Source organism: Rattus norvegicus, chromosome 19, assembly GCF_036323735.1.
Source record: "Rattus norvegicus strain BN/NHsdMcwi chromosome 19, GRCr8, whole genome shotgun sequence".
Classification (NCBI taxonomy): domain Eukaryota; kingdom Metazoa; phylum Chordata; class Mammalia; order Rodentia; family Muridae; genus Rattus; species Rattus norvegicus.
In genome coordinates, this window is record NC_086037.1 from 27,760,896 (window position 1) to 27,775,424 (window position 14,529).

The 14,529-nt window shown below is 43.1% G+C and overlaps 1 protein-coding gene and 1 non-coding gene across 3 annotated transcripts; one reads left to right on the top strand and one right to left on the bottom strand.

Annotated features, from left to right (window-relative positions):
• Positions 1–2,004: 2,004 nt before the first annotated feature.
• LOC134483560 (disks large homolog 5-like) lies at positions 2,005–7,233 on the bottom strand. Of its 2 annotated transcripts, XM_063278800.1 has the most exons (4): positions 7,083–7,233; positions 5,858–6,017; positions 3,729–3,891; positions 2,005–3,014 (listed from the first exon to the last, which is right to left on the bottom strand). In XM_063278800.1, the coding sequence occupies exons 1-4, from the start codon at positions 7,162–7,164 to the stop codon at positions 2,985–2,987; spliced, it is 435 nt and encodes a 144-aa protein (XP_063134870.1). In that variant the 5' UTR covers positions 7,165–7,233; the 3' UTR covers positions 2,005–2,984. The 2 variants fall into 2 exon arrangements, with proteins under 2 accessions (XP_063134870.1, XP_063134871.1); XM_063278801.1 differs by lacking the exons at positions 2,005–3,014; positions 3,729–3,891 and adding an exon at positions 3,938–4,659.
• A 6,903-nt stretch (positions 7,234–14,136) lies between these two features.
• On the top strand, positions 14,137–14,324 carry LOC134483723 (U2 spliceosomal RNA). Its single transcript, XR_010060606.1, has one exon. It is a non-coding gene; the product is annotated as a U2 spliceosomal RNA (small nuclear RNA).
• The last annotated feature ends 205 nt before the right edge of the window (positions 14,325–14,529 follow it).

Genomic DNA, 14,529 nt, shown 5'->3' on the forward strand with positions numbered 1-14,529 from the left:
GTGTCTCCCTGTGGCTGTGACGATGGGAGTGCTGACCAGTGGAATGCAGGCCCCATGTGAAAGCCTTTTGGTTTCTACTTGAGTGGAATCTTCACCATGCCTTTTTTTTTTTCTAGAAAGACAGGTTGCCCTGGAACTTACAGTCTTCCATCACCCTGACTCAGTTTCCCATGACTGGGATCATAGGCTTAAATTACTATGCCCATTTTTCTTTTTTGTATTTATAAATCTGCTAAAAAGCCAGAAGGATCCAGAATGTAAAATGGTGCGGTCCAAGGCATTTCCAACAGGGGATTCTTGACCTAGGAGTATCCAGACCAGTGTTTATTGTGTGGCTACTTCATTCCCATAACAGCTTATATTTGACAAAGAATTCCAAGTTGTGATATCACTGGGCAGCAGGTGATATCCCATACAGCAGGACTGACTCAGGTTGTAATTAAGGCTGGAGAAACTTACTAGGACCCTGGTAATCCTACCACCCTGGGGCCTTTAGATAGCCTTAATCTGATCTTCCCCCCTGTGCTATTAATCAATTGCTCTTGAAGGTAGATTTGAATTTACAGTCACTGTGAGGCAGGAGAATTAGGACCCTACAGTCACTCTGGGCTCCATAGGAAGACCCTGTTTCAATAGTAAAAGAGGTCACCTGTGAGTTCTTACTGTCTTCCCTGAGGCCTTACTGCTGGAGTTAGACTAGCTGTCTCACCAATTGAAGTAGAGGGCAGAATGCTGGTGCCTTCTATAGTGAGGACTAGTGACAGATGGTCTATGGAAATTCTAGAAAGGTCTACAAGTATTTATGTCCTGTGCATGGGAACTGCTGGCTTCCCTGTGTCCTTTGCCTTTATTTTGCAGTCCATGGGGCACCTGGAAATGTCCCCAAACCAGGCTGTACACAGGGCCTGTCCCGTGACTCTCACTTTCACTCAGAGCCTGCCTGATAGTCATAGGTCTGACAGAGTCCTGACACCTGCAGAGACCACTATAAGGGACCCTGCAATCCCCACACTGCCCATCAGTGTCTATAATGTCCCTATACGACACTGAGACGGTCTAAGCTCCTTCCAATCTTTATGCTGCATCAGAATCTGACCATTGCTACTTTTGCTCCTCTCATACCCACACTAGAAGCCCTGTACCCACACTAGTCCCAGCTGGCCTGTTGCCTACTGACATCTCATGGACTCTGCCCCAATATTCCCTCTTTGCCTGGGTCCCTGCAACTGTGTCCAGTTCTGGCTGCTTCCCTGCCTCCCCACTTCCATTTTCCAAATGGCCACATTGACACATGGGTTCTGGGTCTCCCACTCCTCGGATGCTGGGAACAGGTTCCTTCTTTGCTGTTTGAATGGTTGTCCTAACACTGGAGGACCTTGCTTCAAGTAGTGGCAGTCAAACCTGGTGCTGATCGTGTCAGATCTGTCCAGGCTGTCTGTGTGTCTGTGGCAATGCGCCTCTGTTTTGGCTGAGTGTTATTTACCTCCCTCATGGCCATGTGATAACCAGACCATGAGCATGTTCATTGTTTGGAAAAAAGGGTGTGGAGGACATATGCTCCTCATCCTAGCATTAGTGGAAAAAAGACATAGGTAGATGCTGCATTCTAGACCATCCTGGGCTATAGAAACTCTGCCTCGAAGAATGCAGGTGGAGCAGGGCTGGGGTTCAGTTGGTTGCCTAGCAGCCTACCACATTGAGCAGGCACTGCTCAACCACCTGTACATACACATCTCCTGAGATCTCTCTCCTAAATGGGAGGTGATCGTGTCCACCTAGTACAGCACATGCCCTGGAAGGACAAAAGCTACCTACAGGAGCTGTGGTGATGACTCCCAGGTTAGAGCATCTGCTGCTCTCTCAGAAGAGCCACATGGTCCCTAACAATCATCTACAATGGGGAATGCTATTCCCTCTTTTGGATCATGAGGGAAATGCACTCAGGAGTGGCCCAGACATACATTTGAAAAAAAAAAAGATCCATTGAGTTAAATGATAAAAATAAATATAATCAGCAACAATAAAAAACACAGCATATGAATGATCAAGTGAAACAGCACCTATAAAAACCTATTTCCCAAAATGACGTTGATGGTCATTATCTTTGTGGTTTAATACTAATGCTGTATTGTAAGAAAAACTGAGGCACATGGTTCTCGATTAGGATTATTCTATAATCCTTTGTGAAAGTTGTCATTTTTTTCTGCAGCTCTACAGGCATGAGTGTGTGTTACTCAATATCTGGTGCACACAGTCAATAAGGAATGTGTGTTGTAGACTGATATAGACTAGGATGAGCAGAAGACAATACAGCATGGATACAGTATGTCAGTGATTACATCATACAGTGTGTGTCCATAAAAAAAGTCACATTATCCACACAAAAGACACTATCACCCTGTGTACACCTTGGTGGCTTTGAATTCACTGGACCATGCAAAGATCCATATCTAGCTGTCAGTTCTAAGTCTACAGGAGGGGAAAGGACCCTTGAATAAGATAGTCTTAAGAGTCAAGAGTTACAAATCAATTTTTCTTCATAAGGAATACAATTTACAAAAAACAGGCATAAAATGAACAACTAAAATGGTATAAAAAAGAAAAACAGTAACAAGAATATATAACTATGAAATAACAAAAAGAGAACTTCAATGAAAATCATAACCAAAAACATTTCTTAACAGCATTTTCTTAATGAACATTTAGAAACACAGTTGTAGTGCTGTTTCTCCTCTAGGACGTGAGATGCCAAGGTAGTCCCCTCAGTTGTCTCTCAAATGGTGTTGTCGGTATGAGAGAGGAGAAAGACCTCAACCAGACAGGCTGGCATACGGATACATAAATGTAGGGTCTCTATACATTGAGGAAATTATCTGAGAAGAAGAATATTCCCCCAAAAAGTCTTTGACTGTGAGGATTGTCGTCACAGGGAACTCCTGAGAGAGAAACTCATTCCTCAGGGGGCTGTCTTCCTGGGATCCGTCCTATGCCATGTCTCCTGCAGTTCCTGAGACCTGGGAGGAGAAGGCAGCTATTAAGACACTGATTTGGTGGGGACATGCATACCAGCTGTCAAGTTGCTGCCTTCTGTCCCCTCAGCTGCATTGGACAGACAGCACTGATCTTTTCACTGAAATCATTGCTGATATCTCTGCAGGCTGGGAGCATCACCAGCAACCCTCACAGTACTGTGGGAGAACAAGCTGCTCCTCAGACTCTACCAGTGCAAACCAAGAATGGGGAAATGGGGAGAGACCTAATTGGGGTGCAGGAAGAAAGGAGAAGGCCACATGATACCCAGATCAAAGCCAATGACCAGGACTCATTTGCCATTTGCACTTGGTTCTTATCCCTACAAGGTGCTTCCAACCATCACATGACCCCTGTATGACCTTTGTCACACGACCAAGAACTCGTTCAAAACTCTTCATAGCATCCAATCTGTGATAGGGATATGCAGTCATGTGATATGTTATTCCTCTGTCACCATTTCTGGACTGCAGTTTCAAAAAGGGCAGAGAAGTATAATTGCCCATAATTCAGTTTCTGAAGAGTGGTTAACATCCCAGAATACTTGTGCATAGACAGAGCAATGAATAACTCTATCACATGAGGTGGGTGACTGACTGGGTGTGGGGAGATTAGAAAGGTGATAGGGGAAGCAAAGATGTATCCAATAGGCAAATGGTATCAGACATTGTTAATCTGACTCAGCTGCTTGTTCCTACCACATTTTGCTGGGTGTGGAGGTTGCTGGTCTTCTCCTGTTCGTCTTCATCCTTCGGGTTCAACTCAAACAAATATCGCTGTAACTCCTTGCACTCCTGCTTCAATGTGACCAACTTCTTCTTCATACATGCCTGGTCCATCAGGAGCCGGCTGTGCAGGTTGCTGGAAACACACTCTGCATAGTAAGATCCTGAAGCCTCTTCCTCCCATTCCAACTGCCAAATCCCACAAACTCTACCAGGACCCAGATACCTATAAAGACTTCATAGAATACATCTCCATACATGTAAGACTGCTGCACAAACAGCAAACGGCCAATCCAGGGAAGAATAAATTGTTTCTGTGATCCAAGCACAAATAAGAGTCCATGTCTCTCCAAAAGAACTACAACTATCCATGAAAGCCCAATGCATCGGGGCAACATCAATTAGTAGTCAGCAAATAACCACAAGAGGACAGTAGAACCAAGGGAGCTCATGCTAACCATGTGGTCCACACATTGAGCTTTGTTAAACCTGGTATGACCCCAGAGGCCCAGGTCGGCCTAATAACACTCTGATGCCTGAATCAGTGTAGTTCTATCCAGAGCCTTCTAAAGATGCATAGACACTGTGGTGATGAGTCACAGTCTCTTATGGAACTGAAACTGAGTCCAAAAGACCCACGGCACAGTGATATTTAAACAGCAGAAGAGATGGGCCCAGAGCTGCAGACCCTCCGGTCCATAACAAAGAGAGGCAGACATGGCCATTCCACAAGTGATGGGCCCTTCTGACCAGTACTTACTGATAGAAGTTAATCTCCTTCTTGAGCTCCTGAAATTTCTCACGATGTTCAATGTTCTTTGTGTCTAAGTTGTGCAGTAATGACATGACCTCTTTCTCCTTTATCTTCAAGTTTTCATAAAATGGATTTGGCCTGAAGTAGGAGCTGGCCCCAGGAAGATAGAACCCAGTGAACATCGAGGTTTAGGATTATAGGAACTCAGGCTGTGTCCTGTACTACCCCAGCCCTGGAAGGACACTTTCTGAATTCTACATATTTGGATCTTCTTCAGCTTCAGAAACTTGGAATTGTGTGCCCAGGACAACAGAGCTAAGCACCCAGATAAAGGGTTCCCTGGCTCAGTTTTTTCAATCAGGAGGGCAGGATCTGCATTCTAACCTGTTATGCTGTCAAGAGCCTAGGCCACAGAGCTTACCCAAACACACACACACACACACACACACACACACACACACACACACACACACACATCCAGAAACCTCTGATTTCATTTTTCCTGTTTTGACAAGTGGAATGCTACAAGCCGAATAACTAATATTCTAGAGGCAGACAGTACACATAATTCTGGAGATGAGACCAGATATTGCCACAAACTTAAATCTGCCCAAGGCATACAAATGTATAGACAAATGTGACCACACAGGCAATGTACTGTGCTGTTGAAAGTGGGGCTTCCAAAATAAAGCACTTACACCTCCATGAAACTATTATACAGGTAAATCCTGAGGTCAAAAAACAGACCCCTAAATTCCAAGTGTGCAGGGACTTAGAAACATATAAAAGTTGTGCATACGCATGCAGACCTGTGCACACACAGACACACAAACTGGGACACACCCACAAGAAAAGAAAAGTAAACAGACTCAGAGAATGAGAAAGAGAGACAAATATGGAAAGAGCACAATGAGAATCAGTAGAAATATATGCACCATTACTGTCTCAGAGTTTAAGGCACACAGACAAGAAAGAACAAGCCAGAGCCTCAGGCCTTCTAGTTAAACATTGATATGAACAATGTGGGACCTGTCACCTAAGGCTGCTGCCAGGAGATGATAGCATTCAGTCACCTTCCTAGCAAGTGCAAAGACTCTCCACAAACTCACAGCACCTAGAACCTTGCAAAGCTGCCACCTGTCAAGGGCTTTCCAATTGTACACTGGGAACTCATGCTTCAGTGACTTTATCCCTGAAATCTTCACTCAGATCACAAGTTCAGATTTTCTACAGGCGGAATCAGAGAGTCCATTTCCAAACTCACTCCTCAGTAAGGGTCAGGTTCTGAATCTCCTCTCTATGGGAGATGAGGTTTAGAACAAGGTCGTTTGTTTGGAGCAATGCATACCTCTTGCTCATGGATCCACCTGTCACATAAAGGAGGCGTTCTGTCAGCTCATTTCTCTCCTTGGTAGTTAGCTCCAGTTCTCTATTCAGCCTCTCCTCTTCCTCGTTGGCCTGCATCTTGTTTAGGACATTTTCAGGGGATGATGTCTGTCTGCAGGCCTCTGTGGGTAGAAGAACACAAGTGAACCCGCATGGGGCGAATGCATAGAGCATACACAGACCACAGTGAGGTCCAAACAGGAAAACATGCTTGGAAGCCAGTGTCACTGCAAGGAGTTTGGTCTGTGTAACTGGCATCCTAAGTGGATCACAGTTCCCCCACTACTATATAGAGACCAAGAGATGTAAGCAGCCAGGTGTTCCCTATGCCCGCCCACACAGGCTTACAAGTACCAGAGAGATGCCTTCTCCAGGATTATTATCAGGTACGCAGGCTACAACCTGGTTTCAGGACCCTCACCCCTCTGGTTTCAGAAGTCAGATCATCAATTCAGCATCCACAATGACTTGATTGATCAGGGATACTCAGATATCCTACACTGTTACTCTAGTCCAATAACTTTGCATTAAAGAGTCATGTAGGGGGAGGACATGGTCAACAGATTTATTAATTCCCCCTACTGAAATGACAAATGCCCCAGAAGTGCCAATAGGTTACAGGCTCTTTCTCTACCTGCTCCATATAGTTTGGCTACTGTAGAAAAATATCTGCCACACAGAACCTCTAATATATGAAGGTAAGATTGGCCCCGTCTGCCAGAGGTAGTCAGAGGAGTTCTAAGAATATAAGGTCATGGCCAGGAGCACAGTTCTCTCCCTCTTACTACTGCTAGATAGTCACTGAATTTAAAGAAGCAATGAAAGTGAAGTACATTGATGCCCTGTTTAATTCAGAAAAGTTATACCCTAAATGACTCCTGATGGTGTTATTATATCAATTTAACATACTGAATGCACTGTAAAAGTAAAGACTAGAAGTTCACCCAATAATAGCATAGGCATTGCCATATCCTCCATGTGGTTATGGAGAAACTAATGATGTGAAAACCTTGACTTTCAGGAATTGTGATAATCATGGAATTCAATATCTGTGGAGATGTTCCAGTGGTTGTGGCCCATTGCTATAAAGGCCAGCGGAAGACCCCCACACACACCCCTGACAGGAAGCTCAACATACACTGCCCAGAACTTACTCCACATTCCCCATGTCCTGTGTCCATCATTACCTTTAGGTTTCATTTGCTTCACTCTAGACTCTTCTCTATGAACATCAACTCTCCCAAAGTGCCTACAAAGACGGGCAAACATGTCTGTGGATATATCCTTTGGACACTAAGAGAAAAAGTAGGGAATTGGTTGTCACAACGATACTGGTGACATCACAGGGATTCCAAGGTCTCTCTAGGAGATAATAGAATGTCCACGAAGGGACGGCTGATGTCACGGATAACAGACTTTGCCTCCTTGCTAATGTTCTCCCTGTACTGAGCAAAAGCTGATGTGCCCTTTTCAGGGGACTTCCCTGTGGCATAGCCACTGAGCACCACATGCTTCCAAAGCCAAATTTGGCTCTAGGCTTGATTGGAAAAACCTAAGTCATTGCTATGTATCTAAATGAGTGCTTCCTCCCCAATCCCTGCACAGAAATGTTTCATCCTACCTCAAATTCTCCTCAGTCAGCAATATTACCCATTAAAGATTACTGAGACATCACACCAGTTCCTGTAAGTAGCCAAAGAGGTCTCCTGTCTCATCATGTGCAGGTGCATGAAATCACACCCAGAAATAGCCTGTCGGGTAGGTTGCGATGTGGGTGTGTGTTATAGGTACAACCTGAAGCTTTGTGCTTAATATTTGACAGTTGCCACCAGATTCCTTAGGAGAAAGAATTGCATTCATTATGGTCCTGGCAACAACGTGGTGATCTGTTAGGAGAGGAAACTGAAATATTGGATCCACCAGTGAATGCACCCTCAGGCTGAGTGTGGGGCTCTCCTCTTTGCACTTAAGTTACCAAAGTAGGATTGCTTACAGGCCTCTCTAAGCTATAACGTGTGATTTCATCTGAAAAATAAAATAGTCAGCAGATGTGGGGGGGGGATGCAGCCAAAGGAGTAGGACAAGCCTAGAGACATAACTCAGTGGACAGAGTAAGAAACAAGCATCTTCACTCCTGTTTAATGGATCACCCCACAAAACACAAAAGCATCTATCATACTAAAAAAAAAAAACCAGTTATTTTATTGAATGCATACACTAATACTGTTTACAGTATTAGTAGCAAAGCTCAGATTTTGGGGGCAGATCAATGACTTGAACTATCTTCCGGACAACATATAAAGCAATAAATAAATAAATAAATAAATAAATAAATAAATAAATAAATAAAAAATAAGAAAAAAAACACAAAAAGCACAAGCCTCTCATGTGAAGTTACAGAAGAGTGATCCAGTGGTCACCTCTGAGCAGGCAACTTTAGCTATGACAGTGCATAGTGACCCTTAATTTGATGGGTCCTATATAAAGCTTTGTGCAATATTGTCATTTGAACAAACCTCATCCAGAACCTACATAACGACACAGGATATGATTGCCATGTCCTTGCTGCGTATCAAGTTATTTTTCTGTGTCCTTGATTGTCAGGCATATTACAGCAACAATCTGAGATGGCTGGTAGACTTGGAAGAAAGTGGATATGAAAGATCCCCGTTTGATATCAGTACAGCCATTTCTTAAGCATGAGAATCTTTTAAGCTGGCCCTCGCTTAGCCCCTAGACGTTAGACAATAGACCAGAAAGTACAGAAAGCACATTCCCACCCACTCTCTAGGAAGCTGCCTGACCATAAGAACAGAGGGTATAGAACATATTTACTGCAGGGCAATTAGAAGACAGGAAACATCTCTGGGAAGCTGACTGACCACTATAGAAGTGAGATGTCCTTGGTACTGAATGCAGCTGTGCTATAGGCTGACATAGCTATAGCCTTGTCCTGGGAACTCCAGAAGAGAAACAACTGCCAAGACAGATATCCTTGGTCCTTGTCCTGGAAACCCCAGGATAAGAAAACATATATTAAGTCAGACGTCCTTCCTACTGAAATAGCTACATTGATATGGTTAAGGCCTTATCCCAGAAATTCCAGGATGAGAAACATCTGCCTAGTTATCCTTGGCACGAAATAGCTGAGCTAATGAAACTGTGTAATCTTAACTGACTGTTTAAGCTGTACATTTCTGTTGTTTGAGGCTCCTCACATCCCTCCTGCGTGAGGACCATGTCGAGCCCCAGTGCATTGGTATCCCAAAGTAAACCTCTTGTTTTTACATCAAGACTGAGTCCTGTGTGTTCATGGGGTGGTGATTGTCCTCAGGACTGGAGCGAGAGTCTCCTCTGTCTGAGGGTCTTTCAGATAAAGCTATAGTTGTGGGTTACACACCTCAATTCTCATTGGCTAATGCTGTCCTCACAGTCCTTGGAGGCCCCTTTGTAAGACTACCTGTTGGAAAGTGGAAGCAGCTTTATTTGAGCTCAAAGTGAACCTGACGAGCAACGTAGAGAACAAGATGGGGTAATTGAGAACCTGTCTAAAACCAGCACAGAAACCCACCCTTCATTCAAAGCATCATCTACCAATTCTTGAATTTTTACCATTCTCTACCAACCAGTCTTTCATTCAGGAAAGGTAGAAAAGAACTGGAAATGATCTTTGTATTCTAAGGACCTTGATCTGTCTTTCCTTAGGTCCACGTTAAGAACAAATGAAATGGGTATCACCATCTGAATATCTTAGTATCACCTACTCAGCATTTCTAGCCTAGTACTGTGCCTATGGCAATCTCAAGCTTCCCTGAGTGTTGCTGCCCCAGCAAGAAGAATGAAGAACTGAGGTCAAACCCCAGTGAACCTTTCAAGGGGTTAGAAGAAAGCCATCAGAGATACTGCACTTCATTGTCCTTAGATTAAATCAAGATGATACAACGTGAACCTATTGGGATATTCAACCATACATCTTCCTCACAACCCCACCTATCTGAGTTCATTGCTTGGCAGAATTCATGCCCCACCATCCTAGATATTTCTTGATTCATTGCTGCCAAGGGCCAGGTTTCTTGAGTTTTGTTTTTTATAGAATTGGGTGTAGTCAATCATAGTTGCCCTCTGTAAGAAATGACAAATATCTATAATAACTGACCACACTGTACTTGTGTATACAAGTACAGTAGTGGAAAATTCAGCATAACTGAGGAGTGGGAAATCACCACTGTGTCCTGGCCTTTCTCTGCCCATATCACAGCTCACAGGCGGCTGGGGCAAACCTTGAGTTCCTCTGTAGAAACAGAGTGATGTTGAATGGACACTGAGCAGGCAGAGCAATACAGCTGAGGCAACTCAATTCCAGCAACAAATGCATTGTGTGTTTCCCATCTTAACAGCTCCTTTTGAGGACTTGTCCCCACACCCAGCTTAAACACAGCAATTTTCATACATGCCCGCCTGCTATTTCATATTGTTGCTGTAATACGCCTCCACATCATAGATTTCAAAAAAGAAAGAAAATAAACCTGACAGTGAGAAGGGTGATGCTTGTCAACATCTAGTGGGTTGGGGGCCCAGGTACGGTCACAAATAACCAGGACTCAGGGGATGCAGAGCAAAGGCAGATGCAACTGCATGCAGCTGCAAGTTTATTAACCCTTATATAGGCATGAATATGGATTACCTCACTTTCCCTTTTGGCAAGATATAATAAGATCGTTATTCCCATGATACCAGGAACGACTGAGGCAAGACTAGGCAAAGAAGTGAGACTAAGCAAAGCCTTCTTCTTAAAATATCTGTATAGCAAATCACCCCTCTTCCTAGTATCACAATATCCTTGTCATAACCCAGAGAGCATGAGAGCCGCTTCCACAAAAAACGGACACAGTACAGCATAGTGTAAGGTAAAGTGAGAAAAACATTTTCTTCTCAAGGGCAGCATTGCAGCCCCTGCTTGCATCTCTCAGCCGTCTTTCCTTGATCCTGTCTGGGAAGTGTCTCTCAGTGTCTCCTCAATTTCACTCTTTGTCCTTTTGTTTTAAAAGTAACACTTTCTATAACATAGCTAAATGTCCTTGAAGGGGTTTAATCATGCAAAAAGAAAGCAATATAATATATAATGTATGCAACCTTTAATGAGTGTATCTATTTTCTTAGGGGTATTTTTCAGATACCTTCCCAGATCTGGATTTAAATTTGGTAATTGTTATCTGGAATATATATTGGTTATATATTCCAGTTTTCTGGCGTAAAGTCCTCGGGAGTAAGAACTAATGATTTTGGAATTTGCTCGGTGTCTATTGTTATGTCCCTCATTTCATTTCTGATTTTTAAGTCATGTATTGTCTCTCTTGTGCATTGTTAGTTTGAGGAAGGGGTTGTCTCTCTTGTGGATCTTCTCAAAAAAAAAAAGAGGAAGAAAAGAAAAAGACAGCTCTTGCTTTCCTTGACTTTGTATTTTTCTCTTTGTTTCTAAAGGCTTGATTTCAACCCTGAGTTTATTGCCCTTCATCAGATCCTACCAGACTGTCTATGGGATGAGGCTTTGCCTCCTCTTGGTAACAGCAGCATGGAATAAATGAAGCTTCTGCTGATCTCTGTTGTGGTGTTGCACATCACAATCTCACCGAAAACCATGCATAGCCTGGTTTTAGGCTCTATTAAAGCGGCCCACTATTTCAGTGTTCCCTGCAAGGTGCCATGGAACGGTAGTAACATAATTCTGCATGCACATCGACACGTTTCTCCACGGTCTTCTGGGTCATTTGATAATAATTTATAGTGAGTTCATGGATGAACACACACACAAACATACACACACACTTTAATGACATGGTGCATATTCTTTGCACACCAAAAATAAAGTGAGCGTTACTGAAAATGCACCAATAATGAAATTGAGGGAGGGAGCTGTGGGGAAGTTGGGGCTTAGAGTTACTTAAAAGACCTGATGCAGATTCTCCTTCTATTGGAGGAGAAACTTGATAGACAATGTGGTTCTTTAATTTCTTTCTCTAGAGCACACAGGACTAGGGTGGCAGCTAGGGCTTTGAGCATGTTTGGCAAGTACTGTAGCACTGAATTAAATCCTAGGGCTGGAACCCTATTAATCGTCTACAACAATTACAGGGCAGGCTGGATGACGACACTCAGCTGACAATGTGGACATCTCAAGACAGTCACTGGACAATGGCTGACACACTTGTCTGAAGACTGGAAATGTTTCTCGATCTTGGAGAGGAAAGAAGGACCCTCCAACTACACTGTCCTCTAAGGAGTTTATTCAGGTGAGGGATGACAGGGACTGTTTTGTCTCACGTCACACATGTCAGTAGAAAATATCCTAGGTATTGGATGGCGCTGTTAGCATTTACAGAACAAAGCACATAGTGTTGGGAAGGATAATAAATTATGAGTAGGATTAGAAAACCCCAAGCCTCTTCCAGGTTCTAGGAGTGCAAAAAAAAAAAATACCACGAAATATGGCATTAATGTGATAGTTTGGTTAAATCTAGTTACTAGTTTCTATTGTGATACCTATTGTCAGTGCCTGCGCCGATAGTGTGTGAATATCAGGTGTAGGTTTGTGGGGTTGAAAGAAAACACGTACACGGGTCACCCCTTTTTAGCCAGTGCCACCAAGGCTTTACTGAGATCTCCTTATATACCAGAGGCAAAAGCCGTGGAAAAACAACAAGGCAGGTGAAAATCCCCAACCAGGAAAATAGGACAAGTCTGTGAGGTCAAAGTTCCAGCCCAATCAGGGGCATAAACAGCTTCTTAAAAACAAGAAGCAGGAAAGCTCAGTGGGGAGGAAGGGTGCCGTGGAAAATCCCAGCCGCAAATCAGGGGCTAAGAGCAGCTGTCAAAGGTGTAAACAATTTCTTCCTATAGCAGGCTGAAAGGCTCAGCGAGGGGGGAGGGAAACACCAAGGTAGGGCCCAACAGGAGCCTTCAATGGTGGCTCTAATGTTTCACTTTCCTCTGCCAACTGGCCTCCACACTGTTTCTAGCACCATAATGATTTCAAGTCTTCCTCCTAAGGAATTTTGTGGCAACCGTTGAATGCTAAGCTAAGGCTTCATGAGTGTTCCCCTAACACACACCCATGTTGCAGCCTTCCATGCAGTCTATTTCTTGATGTGATTTCAAGCACCTGTACATAATAAGACAGGAGAACATTTTGAGTGCATATTCAAACTGGTATTATTTCTCAGGAATTTTTAATGGCTAATATTGGTGAAGAAGGATAATTTGAGTTAGGATGAGACATTTTTGGGCAGGATTTGGAAGGAAACATTCATTTAGATGCATAGGAATTACTAAGGTTTTTATAATCAAGCCTAGAGGAAAATTTGGCTTTGGAAGAAGGAGATGCTCAGTGGCTCTGCCCCGGGAAAGTCTCCTGGAAAGGCTACCTCAGCTTATGCTCAGTACAGGGAGAACATTAGCAGGGAGGCAAAGTCTGCTCCCCATGACATCAGCTGTCCCTTCTTGGACATTCTATTGTCTCCTACAGAGTACTTGGCGTCCTCTGTCACCAATGTTGTAGTGACAACCAGTGCCCTAGTTTCTCTCAGTCCGAGTCTGGCAGATACATCCTAAGACATGTTTTCCAGTCTTAGAAGTGTTTTGGGAGGGGCGAATGTCAATTGTGGAGAGACTAGGGTGAAGGTGTCTGACCTTTCGTCTCACAGAAATGATGGACAAAGAAAGTGGTTCTGGGGAATGTGGAGTAAGTTCTGGGCAGTGTCTTTTGAGCTTTCTGTGGAGGTGGGGTGGGGGGAGGGATGGTGGGGGTCCTGCAAGCTTAAGCTGACCTTTCTAGCAATTGGCCACAACAACTGGAGCATCTGCAAAGGAATTGAATTTCCATGAATATCACAATTCCTGAAAGTCATGGATTTCAGAACATTAATTTTCCCATCCCCAAAGAAAGGATATGGTAAGGCCAATGCTACTATTCTGTGAACTTCTGGCCTTTACTTTTAAAGTTGATTTGTGGCTTGTTTTTTGTTTGTTTATTTATTTATTTAGTGGGTAATATTATTTATTGCCAAAGTCAAACATCTGGGTTACATCCTGGGACCCACATGACAGAAGGAGAGAAATGGCTCCTGAAAGTTGTTTGGTCATGTGCTGCACACACACACACACACACACACACACACACAGACACTCATACTCATACTCTCACTCATACACACACAAACTTTAAAGCAATAGTAATTTTTCTTAATCGCTTCTCGGCCTTTTGGCTAAGATCAAGTGTAGTAATTTTTCTTAGAGTCTGATATAATTGGTTCTAATACAAAGACAGCCTGAGTGTAGTTACTATATAATTAAATAGTACTCATGCTCTCAGGCAAAGAGTTTAAAGTTTATAGGTACCTAATAAACTCGCATTGGGACATATAAAGAACATTTAATAGTTCAGCAGAAATACAAAGAACAACTAATTTAATTTGTTAAAAGTGAAAGCTTATACAATTCTGAAGGTTTTTATGCTGGTTTTATTATACATGTAACTATGAAAAGAAAACATACATACTTGATCAATGAAATGAGGAAGAGTGATTTAATGAACAGAAAAGTGGATGGTACTTCAAAATTTCCATGATTACATATTAT

Coding starts and splice junctions, on each gene's coding strand:
- LOC134483560 (XM_063278800.1), bottom strand. CDS start 7,164: ATGTTTGCCCGTCTTTGTAGGCACTTTGGGAGAGTTGATGTTCATAGA. Junction 3,892..5,857: donor GGTGGATCCATGAGCAAGAG/GTATGCATTGCT, acceptor GTGTGTTTCCAG/CAACCTGCACAGCCGGCTCC. Junction 3,015..3,728: donor TCCACACCCAGCAAAATGTG/GTAGGAACAAGC, acceptor TTCTCCTCCCAG/GTCTCAGGAACTGCAGGAGA.